Source organism: Papaver somniferum, unplaced genomic scaffold, assembly GCF_003573695.1.
Source record: "Papaver somniferum cultivar HN1 unplaced genomic scaffold, ASM357369v1 unplaced-scaffold_158, whole genome shotgun sequence".
Lineage (NCBI taxonomy): Eukaryota > Viridiplantae > Streptophyta > Magnoliopsida > Ranunculales > Papaveraceae > Papaver > Papaver somniferum.
Genome location: NW_020625264.1, coordinates 1,779,024 through 1,805,805, shown reverse-complemented (window position 1 = coordinate 1,805,805; position 26,782 = coordinate 1,779,024). Strand labels below are relative to the sequence as shown.

The 26,782-nt window shown below is 38.2% G+C and overlaps 2 protein-coding genes and 2 pseudogenes across 2 annotated transcripts; 2 read left to right on the top strand and 2 right to left on the bottom strand.

The window, feature by feature from the left end:
* The first annotated feature begins 4,690 nt into the window (after positions 1-4,690).
* On the top strand, positions 4,691-5,584 carry LOC113337101 (dehydration-responsive element-binding protein 3-like). The gene has a single exon (XM_026582786.1). It carries the CDS (start codon positions 4,691-4,693, stop codon positions 5,582-5,584), a length of 894 nt encoding a protein of 297 aa, XP_026438571.1.
* Positions 5,585-14,263: 8,679 nt separating this feature from the next.
* On the top strand, positions 14,264-14,750 carry LOC113337100 (dehydration-responsive element-binding protein 3-like). The gene is made up of 2 exons (XM_026582784.1): positions 14,264-14,483; positions 14,599-14,750. Exons 1-2 carry the CDS (start codon positions 14,264-14,266, stop codon positions 14,748-14,750), a joined length of 372 nt encoding a protein of 123 aa, XP_026438569.1.
* An 8,367-nt stretch (positions 14,751-23,117) lies between these two features.
* Positions 23,118-24,420, bottom strand: LOC113337099 (annotated as a pseudogene).
* Positions 24,421-24,544: 124 nt separating this feature from the next.
* Positions 24,545-26,782, bottom strand: part of LOC113337098 — a 35,973-nt pseudogene continuing 33,735 nt past the window's right edge.

Sequence of the window (26,782 nt, the reverse complement as noted above, 5' to 3'; positions counted from 1 at the left end):
GGCCTTTTTATAAAGTCGCAATTTTCTCCTCTAATTAATACATACTACTATAATGAATATCTTTTTGTATTTGTCAACTAAGAAAAATAAAACTGTGATGAGAAAAAAGCCAAAAGATTCGTTTTTCATTTTCAAGAATCGAATGATATGTTAAATGAAGATTTTGTAGTCCATTTTCAATGTAAAAGAGTAAAAATCTTTTACATTTGTAAATGTAGCATAAATATTGTAGTATATATACATCCTTAATGCTTAATAAATGACAAAATTTCAAATAAGAAGGCCACTTATGATTTGATTAGGAAAAAAAGATATATATATATACATACAGTGGTGTGGCCATTTAAGTTTGTGTATACATTGGAGATTAATAGTAAATATTCGTGTAGATAACTAAGGACGGTAGTAGGGGTGGCTTATCTAGGCTGTATCCCACCCCAAAATGTGTAAAAGCTTGTTTTGGACGTTGTATTTTGTCAGTAAATTTTTTTAGCCCGGGTAAGTCTTGAATTAGCCCATTAATTACAAAAATGAAAATGGATCATTTGTCCATATACTTTTAAAACATGGTTCAATTGGACGAGTAAAAATTAGTATGGGTGAAATGGACACCAAAAAAAAATAGCAAGGATGAAACTGGATTCATCCTAGCTTAAACTTAAAAAATAGCAAGGATGAAACTGGATGCATCCTGATGTAAATTAAAAATAAAAAAATTATTTGAAAATGGGTAGGATGAAACTGTTTACATCCTGGTTATTTTTACATTTTTGTCCATTTAAACAGTATCAAATCTAAATATCCTTTTCACCCAGAAATTATTGATTTTGGTCTTTTTAACCAATTTTGTGTTACAAGAAAATATCATGGTCAAGACGTTGGAATTGGAGAACTTCTGTTACTAATTGGATAAGTTGAAAACTAGAAGTACTGCTAGAACAATACTGATATAAAAAATGAAATACTAATCGTTTCCGATTGCATCTGTATTACTCCATCCCGCAGTTCTTCGATCACAATATGCCTTTTAAATACAAACTAGATTGAGTGGTGTTATTGTGACTGTCGACCACTTTCTGAAGTTCGCAAAAACATTGCTATGCGAGGCAATATAAACTTGTGTAAGTGATGAAGTAACGAACTATGAACTCTCATGTTTTAAAAAAGTGTACATACGAGCCAACAACATTCGTAGAGTAGTTAGCATTAATCTGTAGGATAATATCTAAACGATACGATGTCCCTGTCGTTTAAAGATTCTTTCCGATAGTCCTTTCGCTGGACCAACACGGCAGTAATCCATATTTACCAAAGATTTTGTCCATCCGAAAAGTGATCCTCCCGTAGTAAACTAGTAATGATTTGTCTACTGGGAATTTTTTTTTTTTAGCCCACCCAAACTTAAATTCCTGGTGTCAGTCGCTGTAGATAACAAAACTAAATTGTAAGAAAAAAGATACAATTCAGCAGTGTGGTGGTTAAGTCTTATGCACACTGTGTCGTGGTGTTTTGACTCCCTGTCTGTATATATAGTTTGTTTCATGGAATGCATTTCCTGAGGTAAATGCTCATGTGCCCTTCGCTTTGTATTTTCTCTGGTAGTTGGCCAGAACTCAGTATCGGAAAAGGAGGAGTTGACGGGGATCAAAGTTGAGAACTTTTGCTTCTACAGTTCTACTATGTTGGTGAAGAAATTATGTAGCTGATTTCTGGGACAACTTTTTGACCCATCTCGAGCTTCCTACTTTGATCACCTTAAAGGGACCACAAGTGACCCCATGTAGAAGCACCCAAGGGTCAATACCAATGGAAAGTTGGTCCTCGGCATTTTTTTCTTGGAGCCGATAGGCTAATGTGATGATCCTTTTTGTTTTTTAATGAAAAATTACAGGTGAAGTAAAAAGATGCGACGCTTGTTCATCCACCTGACCAGATTACACTAAATCTTGCCGGCCCCAAGTCCGTATAATCATCTCGTACTTACAAAGATGATAAGTTTCAGATTGTTTTCCGATCAAAAACGTTAGTCTTACGTGTCAGCAGAAGACATCCACATGTACTGACACATGTTCGTCTTTACTAGTCAAACAGACATCCCCCTGTCACTACACGTAGGTTTCAAGTCAAACAAAATGGGATTCTTTTGAAGACTATCTTTACGATGACATCTGGCACCGACACGTCAGTTTGTATGACACCTGTTTGTCCACACTTCTGAAGCATACATCCACCTGTCAATTAGTACACGTATACTTCAGTTCAAACAAATATTACTATGTCCCACGGAGACATCTGGCACTGATACATCACTTTTGTATGCTTGATCATATTCTTGCTCAATATTAATCTTGGCTGTTTGCACCACCGGAAAGTTAAGAACTATGCCGGTGAAGACATGTTCACGAAAAAAATATGGCACGTGAAAGTTCTAATTGTAATGAAAAGTCAGTTACTGTGATCTAAAAATTTATCTCGTGATTATAAATTCCGATGGGCGATGTTCCTGCTCTTTACGCCAAGTCATTTTGAAAAACATTCGCCATAGTCAAGGCTTCTTCACGTATGATGAACGGCATGCATGCCCTTTACGATCATCTGAAGAACACTCGCCACAGCCAGGGCTTCTTCCCTTACGACATCATCTGAGCTAACATCTGCTCAGTGACTAAAAATGGACCTCATGGAACATGGTCCAAAATCTGCTTCCTAGTATAGAATTCATTTCACACCCCAAATCGACTGTGTGATCAGAATCTGTTTTGTGACCAATAATACATTTACCATAAATCATGCCTCATGCTTGTGACCCAATGTGCACCTACACTTAGGATTTGTCTCGTCATGGCCTCGTATGACCCTCCAACCAAAAATATGTCCAGTTCTTATTGGCAGTAGGACGCCAATCCTGAGAATCATATTATTGCTGTTGGAGTCCTCGAGCCGAGTCCCGTCGAATAAATCCGGTGCACCGTCTTCGACCTATTCTCAAACTTCTCATCTTACCTTCATAATTCATTTGTAGCATGGGATGACGTGTGGCATGGCATCCACCGGAACAAACCATAGGGTAGTTTGTTTCCTAGTATGTATTTTCTGAGGTAAAAAGCTCGTGTCCCCTTCGTTTTGTATTTTTTCTCTGGTAATTGGCTAGAACTCGGTATCGAAAAAGGAGGACTTGACGGTGATCAAAGTTGAGAGTTTTTGCCATGTTGGAGAAGAAATTATGTAGTTGATTTATGGGACAATTTTTTGACCCATCTCGAGCTTCCTCCTTTGACCAACTTAAAGGTCTACAAGTGACCCCATGTAGGAGTAGTGGTCACTGACTGAAGGGTCCATACCAAGGGAAATTGTTTTTGAAATAAGTAGACCAAAGGAAAGGCGGTCCACAAGTATCTAGTAGACTAGATCACTGTAGCTGTTCACACTTACCCTAACACTAAACCATGTAAAAAATGTAAATAAAATTCTCTTAAGAGTTAATTTAAAGAAAAATGAAAATGAAAAATAAGGTAAAAAATATATCTTACCAAAATATCACGAGAAATCACGTCTTCATGGCCCATGCTGATTCCACCGTTACTCAAAACTCATTTATCTTGGAATTTTATTGTTAGCTTTGCATAAATGCCCTTAATGCATCTTCAAAAACGCTAATTGCATCAATGGTGTTTACTAAATCAAACTCTAATTTTCAAGAACCATATCCTGATATACCATCAACCTCAACTCCTTTCTTTTCTTTTTTTCGGTTTTAATATAAATATAATCTTTTTTTTTCTCATAAAAAAATTAAAAATAAATTAAGCCAGCATCATCTTCGCACCCTAATCTCCAAAAGAGCTACTTCTGGGTTCACTCAATCAAACTCCATGACGGTACAAACAGTACAGAGCCTAATTCAATGAACACCAAAAGTAACTTAAATAAACAAGGCTATCAAATCAGAAGTACGTTTCACGTAAATAATATAGGTACGCTTTACTCAAAGGATTCATTTCACAATAGGTCTAAATTAAATTTCACCGAAAAGACCATTACACCAAATCTTGCCGGCCCCAAGTGGGTATAATCATCTCGTACTTATAAAGTTGATAAGTTTCGAATTTTTGATTGTTTATTGATCAAAAACGTAGTCTTACGTGTCAACACAGGACATCCACATGTACTGACACATGTTCGTCTTACTATTCAAACATACATCCCCCCTGTCACACACATAGGTTTCAAGTCAAACAAAATCGGATCCTTCTAGAGACCATCTTTATGATGACATATTGCTATGACACGTCACTTTATAAACCATGTACACACTACACGTCACTTGTCAAACAAAATTTAACCTAACTCGCACGTGTCACAACCCCTAATCACCCACGCCTCTACCAAATATGTTTTTGAGTTCCAAATGGACCAAATCTATGAAAACGTACAAACTAAATCTTTTCCAAATATTTACAAGCACGCGTCATATATCCAAAGCACCCACGATTAACCAAATTGTTTTTCTATTAATCTATAAATACCATATATACACGTAAATCCTTATCCAACAACAAAATTACCGGTTAAAAACATCAGCAAAACTGCAGAAAACCAGTTAAAAACATCAACAAAAAAAAAACTCAGAATACTAAAGAAAATCACTCAGAAAACTGAAGAAATCAATATAAAAATTTCTTTTTCAATCATGGTGAACAAGAACAGTCCTAGTAAGAATGGGGGTAATACGGGTAAGAATGGTGGCACTGGTTATAAAGGAGTCAGAATGAGAAAATGGGGAAAATGGGTATCTGAAATCAGAGTAACAAAGAGCAGAGACAGGATTTGGTTGGGTTCATATGAGACTGCTGAAAAAGCAGCTAAAGCTTATGATGCTGCTGTTTTCTGCATGAGAGGAGGTGGTGTTGGAGAACTTTACAGCTTAAACTTTCCCCAAAATCGATCAGCATTAGAGATGTTGTTATCATCATATGGATCTTCGTCATCTTCGTCATCCCCAACAGTATCGGATTCTTGTTATCATTTTCCAAATTATTTGACACGGTCACAAATACAACTTATGGCTTCAAAATATGCAAATAGTACTAGTAGTGATGTTGCAACAATGGCATCGGCGATACCAATTAATTCACTTGTTATACCTTGTGCATTGCCTGCGGCGGATGCAAATTTAGCGTTTCCAACTAACTCACTTGATATGTCCTCTGCATTGTCAAGTAATTCACTTGATATGTCTTCTGCATTGCCCGTAGAGAACGCAAATTTGATGCTTTTATGTCAGGGAGATAACGTTTTAGCACCATCACCCATGGAAGTGTCCGTGGTTGAAAATTGGCATGTCAATAGCAATAATTGTAACAATGGTTTGGGTTCTAATCAATTTTATGGTCGAGATTGTCATGCAGGCATGAAGAAATATTATTCACCAGTGGTGGCGGCAATTGAGGGCCAAGGAGGAAACGGATTGCTAGAAGATGCTATTGCTCCTCATGGTACTAGTGGTGGCGGCGAAGGTAGTGGGGACGACGTGTTTTGTCGGTTATCGGCCCCGGATGACCCATATTATTGTTGGGCATACTGATGACACCTATGGATTTATTTATTTTTCTCTATAGGTGCTGCAGGTTTTAAGCTATTGCATGCTAGTTTGATCAATTTTAGTAGCAAAATGCATCAATTTTCGAAAGATGCATGTTTTCGGGGAACACATATTTTGCTTCCCCCCGGATCAAGTATGCTTTTTTTGTTTCTCCTTCCGATTGATGACAATTTGGGGGAGGTTGTAATGTTCCATGGTACTAGTATATGATAAATAAGGTATCATCTGCTATTTGACAAAACTGATAAGAGTTTAGCTTTAGGCTTAGCTAAGCTATTGCAGAACTTTCTATAAGTTTTAAGCATGCATTTCACCAACAGTTAAAGGGACGCACTGCTAACTACTTCAGACACTTCGCACTTTTTATGTCCGGAGATCAAACTCTTAATGCTGCAGAGATAACCCTGCTTAATGTGCTTTTTCTGTTGCAAAAATGCTCGTGTTGACATTTTTGCTCATATTTCGAACATCTGCTTTAGACCCCCATCTTGACATTTTTTATTCCTTCGCTAAACATAGTCTCACTTAACCATGGGTGGCCTTAAAAAGCTAGGATGGCCATGGTAAAGACAGATATCTTACCCGTCTCTCTTAATTATTTCACCTAAATTTGGTAAGTGGGGCAGTAGAATTCATTTAAGTTTAACTCTTTGAGAGTTTTTTTCCGTTGTTGTTGGTTTAATGGTTTGGGTTTTGAAAAGAAGTAGAAGAAGAATTAAGCTTCAGTTCAATCCTTACTAGCTTCACTCCTGCATTTCAAACAGATTTATCTCTCTCTTAATTTTACAATCTCTAATTGTTGTTTGCTTTGGATTTCTGATGATTTTTGTTTGGGTCAGCAGCAGGGGGACACAAAACTCAAATGGGTGGTTGTTATAAATTGGAAACTGGATTTCTATGGGATTATAGTGGAAACTGGATTTGTATGGGAAGTCGAGAATATGTATATTAGGGTAAAGGTAAAGAGAATAGAAGAACAAGGTTTAGAAGAAGTGTTTTTCTGTATTCAATATATTTTCACGCTGTGTATATTACAAAGAATCGACCATCTACTTATACATACAAACTTTGTAGAATCCTAAATACGTAAAGACTCGGAATAAAAGTTTTTCCAAATGTTTACCTTTCCTAGAATACAAGACATTCTATGTATAAGAGGTTCTAGAATATCACGTGATGTTGTCCTAACATGGGATTCTGATTTCAGCTCCTTGCAGATTGCCTTTTCTCAAGAAGTTCTCCGGCTGCATTTCAGAAACACCACATTACCTGAATCTTGATACTTATATCAACACATTCTAAAAATAGGTAATGGCAATAAATTATAAGATACGTTGGTTCATGTGTAATGTAGCTCGAGTTCCCTGGGACGACGGATTCGGTACATCGAGGAGCCGAAACAGGAAACAAATACTTACAGTTACTGAATATAAGAAAACCTGCAAAACATTCAACTAGCTATAGATGAAGAAATGTAGAAACCAGAGAACTATAAGTGTATACTATAGATATAAGTTAACAACAGAGTCAAGAAAGCTAGCCAAAACTAATCCTGACTCAAAGCCTTGTGCCAACTTTATCACAGGGCCTTTTATAAGGTCAAATTTTTTTCTCCAAATAACTTCATAACGATGGTAAACAAAGGAAGAAAATTTGCTGATATTCACCAACCAAAATGAAAATATACTGAGAAAAATTTATCAGATGTAGCCAAAAATTACAGTAGCAGTCGCATATGAGCATCTAATCCGTATATCAGGTATCTAATCCGTAGAGGGATTCAAGTTGAAAGTGAGCTGTGTTTGTTTTGTGATGAAGAAAGGGAGACATGTTTATGCACTGCAGTTTTTCTTTTGCTGTCTGGGACTATTTCATTAAGGCGTTCAAGATTTCCTGGCCTTTGCCAAGAACTCTGTTGGAATTTTTGGATGCTTGGGCTGTTAATGTGCTCCATGGGAGAGGAAGGAAAATCTGGGAAATTCTACCATACGCAATTTGCTGGTTGCTGTGGAAGGAAAGAAACAATCGACATTTCGGTGGTGCCAGGAATAAGAATGCTTCTGAATTGATTGATTTGGTGAAACACACTCTAGTGATCTGGTCTTGTGACACAGACACTTTTAAGTTCATAGATTCTAACTTAATATGGAGTATCTGGGACACTCTAATCTGTGGGCAGGAAGGTTCGAATGGCTGAGTTTGCAGGTTCTCAGTATTCTTTCCGGAGCAAGGTTGAGTTTGAATAGATTATTTTGGAGTTGGGTGAGTATTCTTTACGGAGCAAGGCTCTGCAGCTCCTGCAATCTACTGTTGCTGTTGTGCCGTAAGCTTAACGTGGTTTGCAGGTCGTTTATTTGAATTCTACTGGACTGTTTGGCTCCCTGGACTGACTGCAATTCGTTAGTCTTGCTGTTTTTGTTGTTTCTGATGTGTAGACAGTGCTTGTTCTATCACTTTTTGGTGGTTAGACTTGCTGTCTTTAGGTTTGCAGTACTGAAGGCTCTTTCACTCTTGTAAGAGCTTGACTCTGGCTTGTTTCTTTTTTTTTCTCCTTGGTATAAATTTTTCTTTCAAAAAAATAAAAAATAAAATCATCAGTCAAACACGACTTCTTATTCTAAAGAATCAAGAATCCAATTGTATGTCGAATCATATTCACAGTCAGCATTATATAGGCTAACTTGGACTTTCCAAAAAACTGTGTCAGATTTTATAAAAATGTGACCTCAAGATTATCTTGATTTATTTGACTCCGGATCGTCTATTACGAAATGTTTTTGTTCCTCTATTCCACCCAATCCCCTATAGCCATGTGTCTCCTATTATAACTACCACATTTCATAAATTTAGACGTGATATTCTTGACTAATTTAACAGTTTTTCTAAGAGAAAAATTAGGACAGTATTTGATTTACCTTATATTTGTTTTGTCCATCAGTAGCGTATACTCCTTAATGTCATCTTCATCTTTGGTAAGTTTTCCGTGCGCTGGGAAGATAATGTCATCTTCTTCTTTAGCAAATTCACTAATTAGTTCTGTTTGAAAGTTTTAGAGAAGATAATGTCTACTGCGTGCTTGCATTGACACATTCTTTAGAAAGTATTTATTTAGCATAACATGACCTGCAAAACTGCGTAGTAACGAGACATACTTCATTTTTAGGTAATCACACTTCAAACTAGGGAAACCGTGTAACATCCAAAGTTTCCCATTTGATTCTCAACACATTTTGCACAGAAACAAACACAATATAAAATCTCATTATCCTTAAAAATCTTAAAGATCCTTGTCATGGATGTTAAAAATTCTATTGATTTTCCAAACTAGGTTCCAGGATGAAGTAACTGGGAGGACTTGCACGTTGTCATATTTATCAACTGTCTAGACTAGTTGGGAAAATAACTTAATTACTTGCATTTCCAAACGTCAGAAAAAAAAGAAAAAAAAAATTGCTACCGGATCCTTATCAGAAACTCATTGGTCTTGAACTTTCGACAAGCAATGCTCGCAGGCATTGTGGATTCTTCCTGTCTTGAGCTATGTAAAAACTTAGATTACGAACTGACAAGAAAAGGATTGGGAGGAGTATTCTACGGACTAAAGAGATATAAGGTAAATCAAATACTTTCCTATTTTTTCTCTTACAAAATCCGTTAAGTTAGCCAATAACATCACGTCTAAATTTGTGAAATATGATAGTTATAATAGGAGACACATGGCTATAGGGGATTGGTTGGAACAGAAGAACAGCCGAACCGGAGCCTATTTATTTACACGATGGCTGATATATTAAATAAAAGTAAAAACATACATCAATGTAGTAGCACAGCTAAGATTGAAGTCCTTCTTAACGGCAGTCCAATTCGGGCTTTTAATCCAACTAGAGGCATTCGTCAAGGAGATCCTTTATCTCCATATTTATTCATCTTGGCAATGGAGTCTTTCTCAAGAGTTTTAGCTTACTGTGAAAAGACAAAGAAACTCACAGGTATGAAAATCTCAAGATCATCTCCTAAAATTAATCATCTACTTTTCGCGGATGATTGTCTATTTTTCTGCAAGGCTAATTTGGATCAGTCTAACAAACTCCTTCAGGTTATAGAGGAATTCAGTGCCTGCTCAGGGAAAATGATAAATTTTAATAAGTCTGCAATTTATTTTAATAAAAATATGGAGCCTTCTTCATGTCAAATTCTCATGGTAATCTCCAGATGCGTGAGATGAATCTTAAAGAAGAACAATATTTGGGGTTACCTATTTTCACCGGAAGAAACAGAAAAGTCCCTTTTGCAGTGCTGCATGAGAAGATGAATAATAGGTTTTTTAAATGGGATGCAAGCAACTTTTCAGAAGCTGCAAGATCAGTGATGATTAAGAATGTTTCAAATGTCATCCCAATCCATCATATGTTTTTTAAAATTTATTTCTCTTATTTGCATTCATCATTCTCGGTCAGATAGGTTAATATGGTTATTGGAGAAGAATGGAAGATTCTCAGTAAAATCGTGTTATCAGAAGATGTATAATGAGACTACCCTAATGCAACCAGTGAGTGATAGATTGAGGAAAATTTATAACAGAATGTGGAAACTGTCAACGTTACCAAGGATCCGACAATTCTTGTGGAAAGCTATTACTAATCGGTTATCCACTAAAGAAGCTCCTGGACCTGCCAATGTGGGTGATGACGATTCTTGTACCTATTGTAACCTTCACACAGAAAGTGCACTGCATCTCATCATGCACTGCAATATTTCAAGAGCAGTAAGGTTCGCCACCATTGGCTGGAGTTCTAATAATTCTGGTGACTTATCTGAGTGGATATGAAGTTGGTTTGATAGTCTGATGAATGGAGTTATAACTGAAAATGATGTAGCTAAAAGATCTATAATTTATTGGACCTATGGTCCGAGAGATGTGTAAAAGTTTTTCAGCAAAGTAATGCAGACCCTGAAGCAATTATCCAGAAATGCAGACTGCTGATTAAAGAACAACTGACTATTAATAATAAACACTTTATTGTGTCTCAGAGAGTGAATTGTCATTATGTTCATTTGATCCCTCCTCCATTAAACTATCTTACTATAAACTGTGATGGTTCCTTTGACTCATCTAATCTTATAGGAGGCATTGGACTAATAATTAGGGATTTTGCAGGGAAACAACAAGCATCAAGGTGCGTCCACCTAAGGGAAATCAGAAGTCCAGAGAAGGCGGAGTGCATGGAACTGTGGCAAGCTGTGCAATGGGACAAAGAGTTAAAGCTAGAGAAGGTTCACTTTGAGATGGATGCTAAAGTTGTCGCTGATGCTGTCAACAAAGACAATGGAGCCATTGATTGGAGGCCGCACCATACTATTCTTGATATCAAAAATTTGTTTATTGTTTTTACCTCTTTGAAACTTTCATATGTTCCTAAAGAAAGAAATAAGGTTGCTGACATTCTATATAAATTAGCTAGAACAGATGGAATAACTAATAGTTGGATTTGTGACTCTATTCAAGCAATTTCCCATCAGTTGCCAATCGACTCATCTTTTGTATTGGCTTAAGTTTTTCTAATAAATAAATATTTCAGTTGCAAAAAAAAAAAAAAGTAAAACATACATTTGACAGCTTAAAAATAGTATTTTTTTAAAAAAACAAATTTTTCGCAAATCTCAAAGCATTTCCAATGGAGTATGAGTATTTATCACATGTGGAGACCTAAAAAAACCTCGTTTAACTGGGAGCCATGGATTCTAATTGGGGGCCTTGACATTTTGTTTGCACCCCAAATTTATCAGGGGTGTATTCATCCGATTATGAAAATACTGTTTTACCTTTGACAATTTTTTCTTCTTCAAATAACGATTGTAGATTAACGATCCTTCAAAGACAATAACGACTTTAAGGGTCGTCATGGTCGTATTCAATTCTGTTACGAACCTCTAATGAATTTCTACCATTAATGACTCTTCGAAGATAACGACTCTTTTTAGAGAATAACGATTGTCAATAACGACACTTCAAAAAACAATAACGACTGTTTGAAGTCGTCATATACATAATAATAACAATAATGACTCTTTGAAAGGGTCGTCAGGGAATTGATTATGTATATGACGACTCCAAACAGTCGTACATTTCTGCCATTAATGACTCTCCGAAGAAGATAACGACTCTTTTATAGGAAATAACGACTGTTTGTAGTCGTCACTGAAACAGTCGAAACATTAGCAAACGTTTAGAGTCGTCACTGAAACACTTCAATACCATGACAATTTTTCATACAGATCTGGGAAAAAAATTGCAAACAAAAAAATTTGAGAAAAAAATGTTAAACTCTATTTAAGTAAGATTATCACTAATTGATTAAGATTATCACTAATTGATTAAGATTATCACTAATTGATTAAGATTATCACTAATTATTAAGGGGCATTTTAGACATTTAGGGAAAAAAAATTAATAAGGAGTGATCCAAATTAGGGAGGGGTTTTTGTCCTCTAGTGGGAGGCCCCCGAGTAGAATCCATGGCCTCCAATTAAACGAGGACAAAAAAGTATTTAATAATATAAAATCCAAATACAAGTTTTGTTTTGATAAGCATCTCCAGTGGTAGTTGTATCCATATCTATTTTGATATACTTGTTGCTATTTATAGAAACAAAATCTAAAAAATTAATTAAAATAATAATAAATTGATGACGTGGGTATGGATGGGAGTCTCCAAAAACTCATATTCTCCTCCAAACTCAAACTTTCACGTCATATTAAATTTTGATTATCCAATCACCACTGGAAAGATTTTTTTGGTTGGAAATATCTAAAATCCTAGGTGGCATCAATATTTTTTAAAACTCATACTCCATTGGAGATGCACTTACTATGAGGTTTTTAACTTTTTATTGATAAAGAAAAAGAGGAAAAAGAATGAGGGGCTTAAAAACAGTATATGTCTTGTTATATGTACCGCAAAAGGATAAGCATAATATATGAAGATCGAAGAGGATATGTATCGGATGAATATTCTTATAATGTAATTGTAATGCGTATAATGTAAATTAAATAAAGTACATGTATCAATCAACATGTAATTTAGTAACTATGGCTCAATGGATAAGTATACTCTCAATGGTCGAGGTTTCAACCCTAGCAGACTTATTTTATGAAAGTTTCAAGAAAATGTCAGGAAAAAATTAGTCTGCCCTTGGTTTGAAAAGGTCCCTAGACAACAATATTGATAGTCTGCCCTTGGTCTGAAGCTAGCTAAGGACAATATGCATAATATTTAGAAGAACTATTAGTTTTGTGATTTCTTGACATCGAGGGGATAGCTCCCAAAGCGACCAAGATTTTGTTTTTTTCGAAGAAAAGATTATATTAAAGAAGAAAAAAAGAACCTTACACAATACAAAGGAAGTTACACATTCATGAGAGTCTCCCAATTGCTCCAAATCAAAGCGACCAAGATTATGCAAGTGAGTTAGTTTGCTCCTTTGTATGAATGGCTTAAGCTGAATGCAGATGGATGCTCCTCCAGAATCCATGAGAGCAGTATATGGTGTGGTTACTCGCAATAATAAGGTTTCGGTACTTCGTAGTTTTGCAGCTTCGTTCGGTATAGATACTTTTATAATTGTTTAATTTTGAGAAGATATTTATTCCTCTGGAATCGCCTGAGCTAGAAATATGAGAAGAATTTCGTTTGAATGTGACCCAATGCACCTCGTACTTTTCTTTTATGGTACAAAAAAAAATAAAGAAAAATAAAAAAGTAGCACTGATTAAATGGCTTCTATCTAGATCCTTGTGACGCCCCAAATATTAAGCCTGCTTGGTTAATATGATTATACTCTAATTGAAGTGTCAAATATAAATTATCGATTTTAAAAATCATATTATTTACATAAAACAGATCAAAATAAAACCCCAAACCCTCAGAGACATTTTAAATGAAAACCTCTCAACTGAAATGAATATATTAATGTCTTATTTTACGGATAAACAAAGAATATATATATATAAAAGATATGTAAAATTATTCAAGATGAAAAGTCAAACACTAAAGTGGGCTACAATAATATTCAAGATGAAAAGTCAATAAAGGCTCGAAAATAACAAAAAATGAAATAAAATAAAAAACTTACTTTCCAAAATGTCGCCACATAATCGAAAAGTCACTTCCATTACACTTGGATTCTCACGGGTTATCAACAGACGTCCACTTGTATTGCCACATATCTGCCATAATACATCCACCTGTCAATTGATACATGTAGATTTCAGGCCGTACTAACGGATTTTAAGAATCTTCTGGATATACGATCCCCGAAAAGACATCTGGCACTCAGACATCATTCTGTAAACCCCCTGCCATTTTTTTTTGCTTATTATTACACGTCATTCCGCAAACAAAATTCACCTCAACTAAACATGTGTCATACCCCAAAACACCCACGTTTCTACCAAAATTCTTACACCCCATAATAAGTACAAAATTTCAGCACACGTGTCTTACCCCCAAAACACCCACGTCTCTATCAAACACATTCTTTACTCCACATCTATAAATAACACCAGCATTTCTAATCCGACTAAAACTTTCTTAGTTGTCACAAAACAAAATTCAAAAAAAAGATGGAGTAATTCTATCCATACAAAATCAATTTTCAATCATGGTGAAGAAGAGTGGCAATGGCGGAGGTGGCAATGGTTATAAAGGAGTGAGAATGAGGAAATGGGGGAAATGGGTGTCTGAAATAAGAATACCAAAGACTAGAGAAAGGATTTGGTTAGGTTCTTACGAGACTGCTGAGAAAGCTGCTAGAGCATATGATGCTGCTGTTTTTTGCTTCAAAGGAGGTGCTCCACCCTTGTATTTTCAAGCTCAGTCTGGTTAGTTCCATCTCTCTGTATTGTATGTACATCGATACTTCTAATTTCTCTGCTTGATTTTGTTTTCATTGCATCCTCTGGATTGTTGATGTGTTTTTTGTTGTTGTTGTTATAGATTGGAAACTGGATTTGTATGGGATTGTGGTGGAGGTAGAGGAAACCAACCCCTTTGAATGTCATAATGACTTGTCCTCTCAAAATAATTGTAATTCATTTTTAGTACCTATTTTGTTGATGATAACTGCGACGACAGAATCAATACCATAAAAGCGCAGAAACAAGAATAACATTCAACTAGCTATGGAGAAAAGAAATGCAGCAACCAGAGAAATATCACAAACTGATGGCAGGTAGCATGTTTCATCTGAAGAACAAAAAACCTGGTCCAACCTAGAAGTCCATGGTTGTTAAGTACATGAGAATTCAAACCTATTAAGATCCTGTAAAAACCAGACATGAAATAGATCAAGGAAGAGTCAGAGGAGTAGATAAAATTCTGGAAAATCTGTAAAATCTATAGCAAGTCTTGCTAGCTTGATGAGCGACCCCATCACTCTCTCTCCCTTATAAACAAAAGGAAACAAAAATTAAAAGGAAAGGAAAGCAAATAAACGTCGGCGGTAGTGAAATCACCACACAAATTATTAAGACAGTCAAATAAAGACGGGGGAATCTCCCTCTTTCTCTGCCAACAACCCTTCCCAGAAAATCACATACTGAACCGAATCCTTCTTTTCGTCATTATGTGTAAGACAAGGCAGTCTCCCTCAAGAATGTTTCCAGTTCCTCCTTTCTTTCGTTGGTGAGCACTGCTTTCAGAGACTGTAGCAAATCGGGCTTGACACTTGCGAGAATGGCTTTCTCGTACTCGGAAATCTTGTCCAATGGCATTTTGTCACAGAAACCTTTAACAGCTGCGTAGATGACCAGGATCTGCTTCTCAATTGGTAGGGGAGCGTATTGTGATTGTTTGAGCACTTCAGTAAGTCTTGCACCTCTGTTAAGTAGAGCCTGAGTTGCAGCATCAAGATCTGAACCGAATTGAGCAAAGGCAGCCACCTCACGGTATTGTGCCAATTCCAATTTCAAACTACCACAGATGTTCTTCATTGCTTTCAACTGAGCTGCAGAACCGACACGACTGACTGATAGACCAACATTGATAGCAGGCCTGATACCTCTGTAGAAGAGCTCAGTTTCCAAACAGATCTGTCCATCGGTAATAGAAATGACATTGGTGGGAATATAGGCAGAGACATCTCCGGCTTGTGTCTCAATGACCGGTAAGGCAGTCAAACTACCTGCACCAGTTGCATCTGAACGCTTTGAGGCTCTTTCAAGGAGACGAGAGTGAAGGTAGAAGACATCTCCTGGGAAAGCCTCACGACCTGGGGGACGACGCAACAAGAGAGACATCTGTCTGTACGCTACAGCCTGCTTACTCAAATCATCATAGACAATCAATGCGTGCATCCCATTGTCTCTGAAGTACTCTGCCATGGCACATCCTGAGTATGGTGCCAAAAATTGGATAGGAGCAGGATCAGATGCAGTGGCTGCGACAAGAATAGAGTACTGCATGGCATCGTTTTCTGTGAGAATTTGTACCAACTGCGCGACAGTTGAACGCTTTTGCCCAATGGCAACGTAGACACAGTAAAGAGTCTCTCCCTCTTTGTTGGTGAGCTTCTGGTTCAAGATAGTATCAATAGCAATAGCGGTCTTTCCAGTTTGTCGATCTCCAATGATCAATTCTCTCTGACCACGACCAATTGGCACCAAACTGTCAACAGCCTTCAAACCTGTCTGCATAGGCTCGTGCACTGACTTACGCTCAATAATTCCAGGAGCTTTAGTTTCCACACGTCTTCGTTCATGAGGGCCTAGAGGACCCTTTCCATCGATTGGGAGACCCAAACCGTCAACAACACGTCCTAACATAGCCTTTCCAGCTGGAACATCCACAATGGATCCAGTTCTCTTGACAATATCTCCTTCCTTGATAGCAGTATCACTTCCAAAGATAACAATACCAACATTCTCATTCTCAAGATTCAACGCAATACCCTTTACACCGTTGGCAAACTCAACCATCTCACCAGCTTGAATCTGGTCCAACCCATAGACACGAGCAATACCATCTCCAACCGAGATGACTCTGCCAACCTCATCTACCTGGAAGTTGGTGTAGAATGAAGAGATCCTGCTTTCTAGCAAGTTAGTGAGTTCTCCTGCTCTTGGAGAAAATTCAGCGGTAGAGAAAGATCTAGATGGGGATCTGATCTTGTTAGACCTGATACAAAAAACCAAAGATACACAAACAATGTAAGATTGGTTTGTTACTCCACAACATCAAAATTCTTCTAAAAAGAAGAACATTTGCTCATTTCCTAAAAATATATGACAAACACAATGATGTTCCATACCAATCAGAGGAAGATGTTGCATATGTCAGTAAGATTAATGGCGAAATGAAAGCACTAAGTGGTAACTGAATACACACAAAAGACATTTTTCAAAAGTATTGAGACATTTTTCAAACAGTTCTGGTTGGTACCGATATATGCCTACGTAAACAGACGAGGTTCCAGAGACACACAGAATGATTTACTCTAGAGAATGGTGTTAGATATCATCACATCCATATAGAACTCATCAAATCAGGCAATGACCAAACAAAACAATATAAATGAAATCTGTGTAACTCGGACAAATCAAATGAAATCAAATCAAAGAATGATACCCACAGTCAGATTCAACAACACAAATCCACATACAAATCTATGAAAAACCAGATTCATGAATTGAACATCACTCACTGATTACAGGACAAGCTATAAACATCATGTTAACACTGATTAACAGTAAATTGAATCTATTCCCAAAACAATTTCAACTAACATCCATCGGACAAAACTGAAACCACTTACAATCATGAAAAAACACACAGAAATGGCAGATGAGAACTCGATGCGATGAAAATCAAATCCTAGAACATGTTACTAATCACTAGATTCATCAATCCAGAAAGAACAAACGAGTGACCTAAACCATTTCCAATCTGAGTTGACTTAAACAAAAAAACTCAATCCAGTAACACAAAATCGATCTATTCACCAATCCATCTTCATAAACACACATATCATCAAAAACACAGATAGATCTAAAGAGAAAAACAGCTAAAATGATGTTTTTGAGAAATCTTACTGTGAAGAAGAAGATCCAGAAACAGCATCAACAGATCTAGAAGCAGAGATCAATGGAGCAGCTAATAATCTTTTTCCTCCTCTTCTTAATACAGCGGCAGCCATGGACGACGACATAGCTGGATCAGATTTCTTTTGTGAAAATGAAAATGAATTTTTAGGGTTTCCCCCTTTTTAATAAGAGGAGAGAGAGTGAGGGGTATAGAACTATTCTTCTTTCGTGGAGTCTTATCTCTATTATATATTTTGAATCCCGGTTCTAGATTTGTAAAGTTCTTAACTGTTCCGGTGTAACGGGAGTGTGAGTATAAGGATCTTTCTAAATGTGCGGGTATGGTGACACGTGTGGTGGAGAAATGTCAGATTCAATCTACTGCTGCGGTTGACCAAGCCTTTTTTAGTTTTTACTACTGTAACTCTCTTTGGGATGGTTCATTTTAGTGGATGCAGCTCGGCGTTGCAAGTTCAAAAAATGTAAGTTGGGCAGCACCTTGTTTGTTTGGATATAGCTGGCAATCTCAAATCTAACTCGGTCCGGTTTAGCAGATGTAGCTGGGCAGAACAATTTCAACCGTAAATAAGGTTTGAAAAATGATAATAATGCCTTTTTTTGTTTGGGTTCGACTCGGCATCTAATTTGATCTGAGTTAGATGTCAACTCGTCTGTAATTACAGACGTCTAATGTTTGATTCTGGTTTGACTCGATTTGTACATTTGACTCAGATCTATTAAAGTCGTGTATCATTTTATACCTGATTTATTGGGTACATATTTGTATAAGTTCTGAAAATTATACTAATTGCAGTATTTGTTTGGATCTAACTCGTAATTTGAAATCTGTTGTGACAGTCTTCATCTCTTTTTCACTTTCAACCGGTCGTGGAATTTGGTTTTTAATTGGCAAGTTCCAAATCTCCTCAGCAGCCATTAAAGAATGTGCATGTCTAATACAGTTTGTAACAAAAGCAAAAGTCATAGTGTTATTAAACAGATGGAAAAAATACTCATTTACATCAATTTGTTGTCCATAAAATGGCAGGAAGAAGAGCTTTCACAGGCACAAAGTAAGTTTAACAAGTTCTTACACCAAGTCATTTAAACATTGGCATTTTTTCTACAAACTATAACAACAAGAAAAGATAAAATCATTTTTTAAAGACTAAACCAGGTTCACGTACGGATATATATACATGACCACAAAGTGCGGGAACTCATTTCAACACCCAAAGATTTATGCATCAAGTCTTAACAAGCTTACTGCCTCAAGCCGTTCTCAAACTCATTGGAAAACAAATCAAAAAGGATGGGGCACAACCCAGTATAAAGACAACGCTACGATAACTGCATAAATGAAGATAATAATATTATATTGAATCGACTTAAGTATAAAATAAATGCATTAAGTTGTTCAGCAAATCCATATCGTAACACCGAAGGTTTTCCAAAGCCAAAACATAATCAAAATCATCTGAAACGAATGAGATCGTGGTAGTCTATTGTGAGGGTCCAATCAACTGACGAGGTTTATCAGAAAAGTCACCATATGGTTCCCGCTAACTTCTGATTTCTGGTATTAATCCATGGCATTCTCGTGACACTTGTGGGTTGCCATCTAGTCGCTTCTCACCTTGATGACCCCTTCAGATGTAATAAACTTCAGGCATTGATAATACGAGGATGTGACTGCACAGGTCATATGAAGCCAGACTCGTTCTATGATCGCATTATAGGGAGCTCGATAATCCAACAACAACAAATTTCCCAGAACGGACTTGTTTGCTACTGTTATAGGCATCTTTCCTTTCCCAATCGCCTTTGTAACTTCGCCACTGGAACCGATAATTGGACTTCCATCCTCTTTGATCAAGTTGCGTGATAGGTTCATTGACGATTAGGCTCCTTAAAATAGCACGCTCAATGAACTTCCCGTATCTGCTAGAATACGGTTTACACAGAACATTCCAATCCATGCTGTTTTAACGATCGCATCATTGTGGGGAACGTATACACTTATCATGTCTGCTTCAGTGAACTCGATCTTTGTGCATTTAGGATCTAGAATTTCTGCCCTGTTTCCATTGAAAAATCAATATAATTTGTCACGTACCACTCCTTTAATTTCCTGAGCTTTCTCCTAGTCTCATCTTACGATGCTCGTATGGTCATTGAATGGATCCTGGCGCGACTGACGTTAGTCACATGTGTTGTGCCAAATTGTCTCGAACCTTTCCCAAAATCCTTTTTCACGTACTCTTGTAGCTTTCCAGCGTCGATGATTCGCTGGATTTCGATCTGTAAGGAGCGATAATTTTCAGTCTTGTGACCAATGTCTTTATGATAATTGCAGTATTTGTTTTTGTCATGTTTATCACACGTCTCCACTGAAAAAGGCCGAGGGGGAATCAAATCCTTGCTTATTACTCAAACAAATCTGTAAGCAGTATGTTCAATGGTGTCAGCATCATATCATGATGTTTCTCACACCCAGTTTCCATTCGTTTGCCATGGTTTTTTTCTCGAATTTCATCTCGATCACTATGTTTTCCACTCGAACGGTTCTTCGACTTGTCTTTCTTCCCATCATTTGGATTATTTGATGATTTGTTAACTTCTCTTGTTTCGCGAGCTTTTGAATCATCTTCAACTCGAACGTATTCTTCTGCTCAATCATACATTCTTTCCGGAGTCTTTGGTGGTCTCCTGACGAAGGAACCATATACACCTCTTTGATCATACTGGTGTGCCTGTTTGTAAGCCTCGATGGCGGATTGATCGTTGGCGCCATCCACCTCGGCCAACTCTTGCTTGAAGCGTCGAGTAAACTGTCTAATGCTTTCCTCTTTTCGAATAACCAGAAGGAAAAATAAGTGGCATCCCTTCCGATCACGTATGTTGTATTTCTAGTGAGAGAAGAATTCGTCAACCAGCTTGTGGTAAGTCCCGATCGACTATGCCTGGAGCTGATTGAACCACGTAATTGCTCCGCCAGTCAGTGACTGTGGGAACACCTTGCACATCAACTCAGCGTTGTACTTCGACAGAGTCATGGCAGTTTCATAATGTAAAACATGCTGATATGGATCATCTATTTTCTGATCGAATTATGACAGCTTGGGAACCTGAAAATTCATCGGCGGCCGGAACTATCTGATATTCACTTTGAAGGGATCTCCTGCTACTCGATACTGCCTGTCTATCTTTTCCTCTTTGGGGCGCTTTTTCTACATTGTTTTCTCGATCATCTTGCAAAGACGAGCATCTGTTATTGCATTTACATCGCTATCAGAGGAACTGCCCTCCTGCTCATAGTTATGATCCTCGGGAATATCAATTTTAGATCTTATTTTTTTCCTTTGGGGATCATTATATTCTTTTCTCATTTTGCCTTGTTCCTAACGAGCATGCGAAAATTCTCTCTCATCATACCAATCTCGAACCTCATCTTCATCATTCCTGAGGCGTTTTGAGCGGGCGGTGGTTATGGTCGTTCTCTGTTGAGTTCCAGCTGGCCGCGCTCGGGTTCCTACTCTCCGGTCTCTTACATGCCTTCGTCTAGGTAGATCTCTAGTGACCACTTGGTCGTTTCTTAACAGATTTTTCTCTGGACCGTCCAGATCGACCACTTCTCTGGTTTGATCTGCACCTTGCAGGTTAACTCGACTTCCAAGACGCTCCCACACAGACTGACCCTTCTGGTTGTTCAGATTAACAGTTCTTGATCGAGAATGGTTCTCACGTTTTAATCTTAGGCGAGTGTTCTCTTTCTCCACCTCGTTCAGCTTATGGCATAACAATTTTGTCTCCGTGCTTGGAGTCGAGGTTCGTCTATCTCGCAGATCAATTCGATCGTATTCCTCCTTGACGGACTACCGAATACAAGATCTATGTTCACTCGAACTCGCGGGTTTTGTCCATCAGGTATAGAGTAAACAACCATTTTTTTCACTTCTCCGATTATTTGGATTTGGGGTTCTACCACGAAGACGATCTCGATCCCGTCTGTTTCCAGTAGGCACTACGGGTGATGATTGAACCTCGTATTGTTCAGTCGCTGAGTATCGGGGATTGCTAGTGGAAACGATCTTTCGTGCAGTTTGTTTCACTTTTGCCATAATCTCGATTCGGGAAAAACACAATCTATTTTCTCGAATCCCCTTGGAGCGGCGCCAATGTTTGATCCGCAAAAGAATTTTTACCTCATACACGAATCTGATGATGATGTTGGTATTGAAAGAACTGCTACCTTTCTCTCCATGTGAACAGTTTGGGGGGTACCTGCAAAAAACCCTCTGATGCTTAAGTTAGCTAGAGTTTTTCACAGGAGTTTATGTAGAGAAGATTGCATACCTGTTAGGGTTGTGAACCCGTATTTCAGATTAGGATTTAACCCTAATCTCAAGATAAGCATAACTTGTATTAACTTGCCGTGCAAGTCTCCTGGAATGTTCCCTATGTAACTTGGCCATTAAGTATTCTGGACACTTTTGAAATATTCCTCTAGGATTATGGAACTGGCCAAGCAAAAGTTGTGTAAGAGGCAAAGCCCAAGAAATGATGAAATGGGCTAAACCCATGAAATAGGGTGGGAATATCCTCAAGCCAAAGGAAGTGGAGCTCAACTAGCGAGTTGGCTCGGCTAGGGTGTAAATATCTAGTAGTACAAAGGAGCGGGGCGGAAATATCCAAGGACCATTGAAGTAAGTTATGGCGCGTAGCACAGGTTACTGCGACCGGACAGAGATGGCCGGGTGCCGGGGTTGGCTGCCGGGGCTTCCTGCCTGACATCATGCTGATGCAAGCTGACAAAAATGCTGACGCAGTGACGGCATAACAAGCCTCAATTGCATGGACATTCCACCGTCATAATTCCACTATTGATCTCGTTTTTTTGGCTCTTTCATCTCACCTTCCGGTTGGGTTGGTTATGGTATCAACCCGACCTCTGCTGAAATGACTGGAACTCGTGCACTTGTCGCATTTCCTGATCCAACCTCCGGTTCTCTTGTAGTTCTAACTTACAGTCTAAACCCGACAGTATAACTTCAACGATCCGCATTACTTTCTCGTCCACTAGACATTCATGTTGTTTCTTCTTCTGCTACTCTTTATGGTGGCCGAGTGGGATCAGAAGAACCAGTCCATAACGGTGCTGCTGTACAAATTTTCCCAACAAGACAAAACTCAATCTGGTTTGGAACCGTGGCCTCTATGTTCAAGGCTACTCTCCTACAATTCATCCAACGACTGTTGCCGACCTTTCATCAGTTGCTACCATTGATATCTTATCAGGTTTTAGTGCAAGAGGAGTACATAACAATATTAAGACATTGAAAACTAGTCATGGGGTCTTGAATGCTGTCTCTGAAGTACTCTGGCTCCGCCATGGCACATCCTGAGTATGGTGCCAAAAATTGGATGACAGCAGGATCAGATGCAGTGGCTGCGACAAGAAAAGAGTAATACTGCATCGTTTCCTGTGAGAATTTGTACAAATTGTAATGGTACAAACCGTGATTGTTTGAGAACTTCAGTCAGTCTTGCACCTCTGTTAAGTAAGGCTTGAGTTGCAGTATCAAGACCTGGCCCAAATTGGCAAAGGAAGCCACCTCGTGGTATTGTGCCAATTCCAATTTCAAACTTCCACAGACGTTCTTCATTGCTTTCAACTGAGCTGCAGAACCGACACCGCTGACTTATAGACCGACACTGACAGCAGGCCTGATTCCTCAGTAATTGAGATGACAGAGACATCTCCGGCTTGTGTCTCAATGACGAGTAAGGAAGTCAAACTACATGCACCAGTTGCATCTGAACGTTTTGAGGCTCTTTCAAGGAAACGATTGAAGATAGAAGACAACTCCTGCGAAAGTCTGACGACCAGGAAGTCGATGCAACAACGGAGACATCTGTATGCTACATCCTGTTTACTCAAATCATAATAGACGAACAGTGCATTCCCCCCTTGTCTCTTAAGTACTCTGAAATGGCACATCCTGTATGGTGCCAAAAATTGGATGAGAGCAGGAACAGGTGCACTGGCTGGGACAAGAAAAGAGTACTGCACGGCATCGTTTTCTGTGAGAACTTGTACTAATTGTGCTACTGTTGACCGCTTTTGTCCAGTGGCAACATATGTCTCTCCCTATTTGTTAGTGAGCTTCTGTCTCAAGATAGTATCAATAGCAATAGCAGTCGTTCCAGTTTGTCGATCTCCAAAGATCAATTCTCTCTGACCACGACCAACGGGAACCAGAGACTGTCAACAACCTCCAAACCTGTCTCCATAGGCTCATGCACTGACTTATGCTCAATAATTCCAGGAGCTTTAGTTTTAATACATCTTCGTTCATGAGGACCCTATCCATGGATAGGGAGACCCGGACCATAAACCACACGTCCTAACATAGCCTTTCCAGATGGAACATCGACAACGGATCCAGTTTTCTTGACAATATCTCCTTCCTTGATAGCAGTATCATTTCCAAAGATAACAATACCAACATTCTCATTCTTAAGATTCACTGCAATGCCCTTAACACTGTTAGAAAACTCAACCATCTCACCAGCTTGAATCTGGTCCAATTCATAGACACCAGCAATACCATCTCCAACTAAGTATCAGTAGAAATAATGGTTCAAGTAAGCCACATCAGTTCCAATATAGAGTACTGGAGAAACCAACAGTTTCCCTCAAACTGAACTTGGAACTGTCCCATTCCCATTCTGCCATGTCTGTCTTTTTGCAGTTTGTTATCCAAAAGTATAATTCTGCGGAGAAACAAAAACATAGCTTTGGCTCTATCTATGAACCAAATAGTGTAGTGTAGCTTTCTGCTGTTGCTAGTTACATTCCCTCATAAGATGTATGACGGTGTACAATATCCGACAAAAATCGTAAATAGAACGGACTGCTCCCCGTTAAGACCATCGCGGGTAACTCGGTTACTTCCAGTAAGGTTGTCGCAAGGACTACCACCTATGACGAGGTCAAATCCACCACAGCATTGGACCAACTCTTTTAGCTTCTCCTCTTTCAGCTCCTTCACATCATTAATGTCATGAATCAGAACTTCCTGCTGGTTAGTGTTTCTCCACCAGTTCTTGAAGATATTTCTGTTTACTTCAGATTTTTCCACAGAGACGACAATATTCAACGGAATGCCAAGTTCATGAAGGGCGATTGCAGCACCTCCAATTCCAGTAAAGAGGGATAGCACTTTCATTCCAACTGCAAACCGATTCTTTAAAACAGAGAGATGGTACGAAACAGTATGTACCTGTAAAATAAGCGTGACTTGATCATGACATAAAATATTAAAATTTATTAGGAAAACAACTCTAGACTAAAGATTAAATGTTTGAATACTTTACAAACAAGGAAGTCATGACTTCAATTTAGGGAAACGATAACCAACAAAATATCTATTTCCTAAATATCTATTTGTTCCTTTTAAAAAAGAATGATGTTTTGGGGACTACTCAAGATAGGTGGGGGATTATTTTGTTATATGAAACGTCCAATCCCAATTTAAGGGGTGTTTTAAAAGATTAGGGAAGACTAATGTGTCCTTATTCTAATTAAGGTTATAACTAATCCTAATAATCCACTAATTTAACAACTACCCACTAATCTAACCCCCTAAATTAAAACATAAAATCAGTTTTAAAACCTTTTTTTTTATTTCTTCTTCTTCTTTTCCTCTTCTTCGTAGGCATTGACGTTAATCGTCGATTCGAAAAAAAAATCATCGTCGATTAGTCCATCTTTATAAAAAATGCGTTCTAAGCAGACACCAAGAATTCCAGGATTGAGTCCGGGACTCGCAAATATAGCGAATCTCCCAAATGAAATTCAAATTGACTCTCAACTTCAAGCAAAGTTGAAATGTAGAGGAAGAAGAACAAGGACAGGGCAAAGAAGGAGAAGGACAAGAGGAAGAGAAGGATGAGGAAGAAGTTGAAATGTAGAGGAAGAAGAACAAGGACAGGGCAAAGAAGGAGAAGGACAAGAGGAAGAGAAGGATGAGGAAGGAGAGGAAGAAGAGGAGGAAGGGGAGGGAGAGGATGAAGAGGAAGAAGAGGAGGGAGAGGAGGAAGAGGAGGAAGAGGAAGAAGACCAAGAAATTGTTCCTGTTAAAGAGAAAAAGAATCCAAAGCCGCCTTGTGATAGATACTCACACATTCCCCCTGATAATTTATGTTTGCCACCAGTGAACCCAACTTATGGTACTCCAAATGATGGAGGGGTCACCTTGTTTGGCTACAAACACTCATGGGCTGCGAAGATCTATGCGACAAAGGTATTCTTTAAGTTCATTCTTAACTATTAAAACGTTTTTTTGGACATGTTTAGTACAGTATTAATAGTGTTATGTTATTTTTGTAGGATCATAATGATGCAGCTCGTCTTATTCGTCGTCAAAAAGCGTCCAAATTGGATCTTTCTCTGGAGTGTGACGAGTTTCAAGCAAAGGTTAAAGAGTGTGTGTTATGGAGAGCTATTGAGTACGCACATGAGGATTTTTACGTTGTTGCCGTATCCGCATTTGTCGAGAGGTATTATCCAGAGACATATACAATGCATCTTCCATTTGGCGAGATGGGAATTACTCCCGATGATTGCTCGAGAATCACCGGCTTACCAGTGGAAGGTAAATGTCTTAGAGAAGGCTACAACCCCTCGATGCATTATGAAGCTCTTGAAAAATTGGCTCTAAATGTCTAGGATGGGATGCAAAAAAGGATCAATCTGAGTTTAGACGTTCTGTGAGGGAGCCTAAACGTGGCGATGAGTATAATCCAAGAGAGACAAATGGAGCCTTTAAGAAGATGTTGAAGAAATTCAAGTTGGTAAAGTTGAAGGAAGCATTTGGAGGTACAAGAAATAAGGTGGAGAAAGGAAATTTGGTGATGGACCAGGAGACCCTTAGGTATCATGTCACCGTTTATTGGTTATATCAGCTGGGAACCATCATTTTCCCCGACACTTCTGGAAATAGGGTGGATGCACATTATCTACAGCTTTTGGAGAATCTCGATGAGATTAACAAATACTCTTGGGCCACTGGGGTGCTTGCTTTTGTTCTATGAGA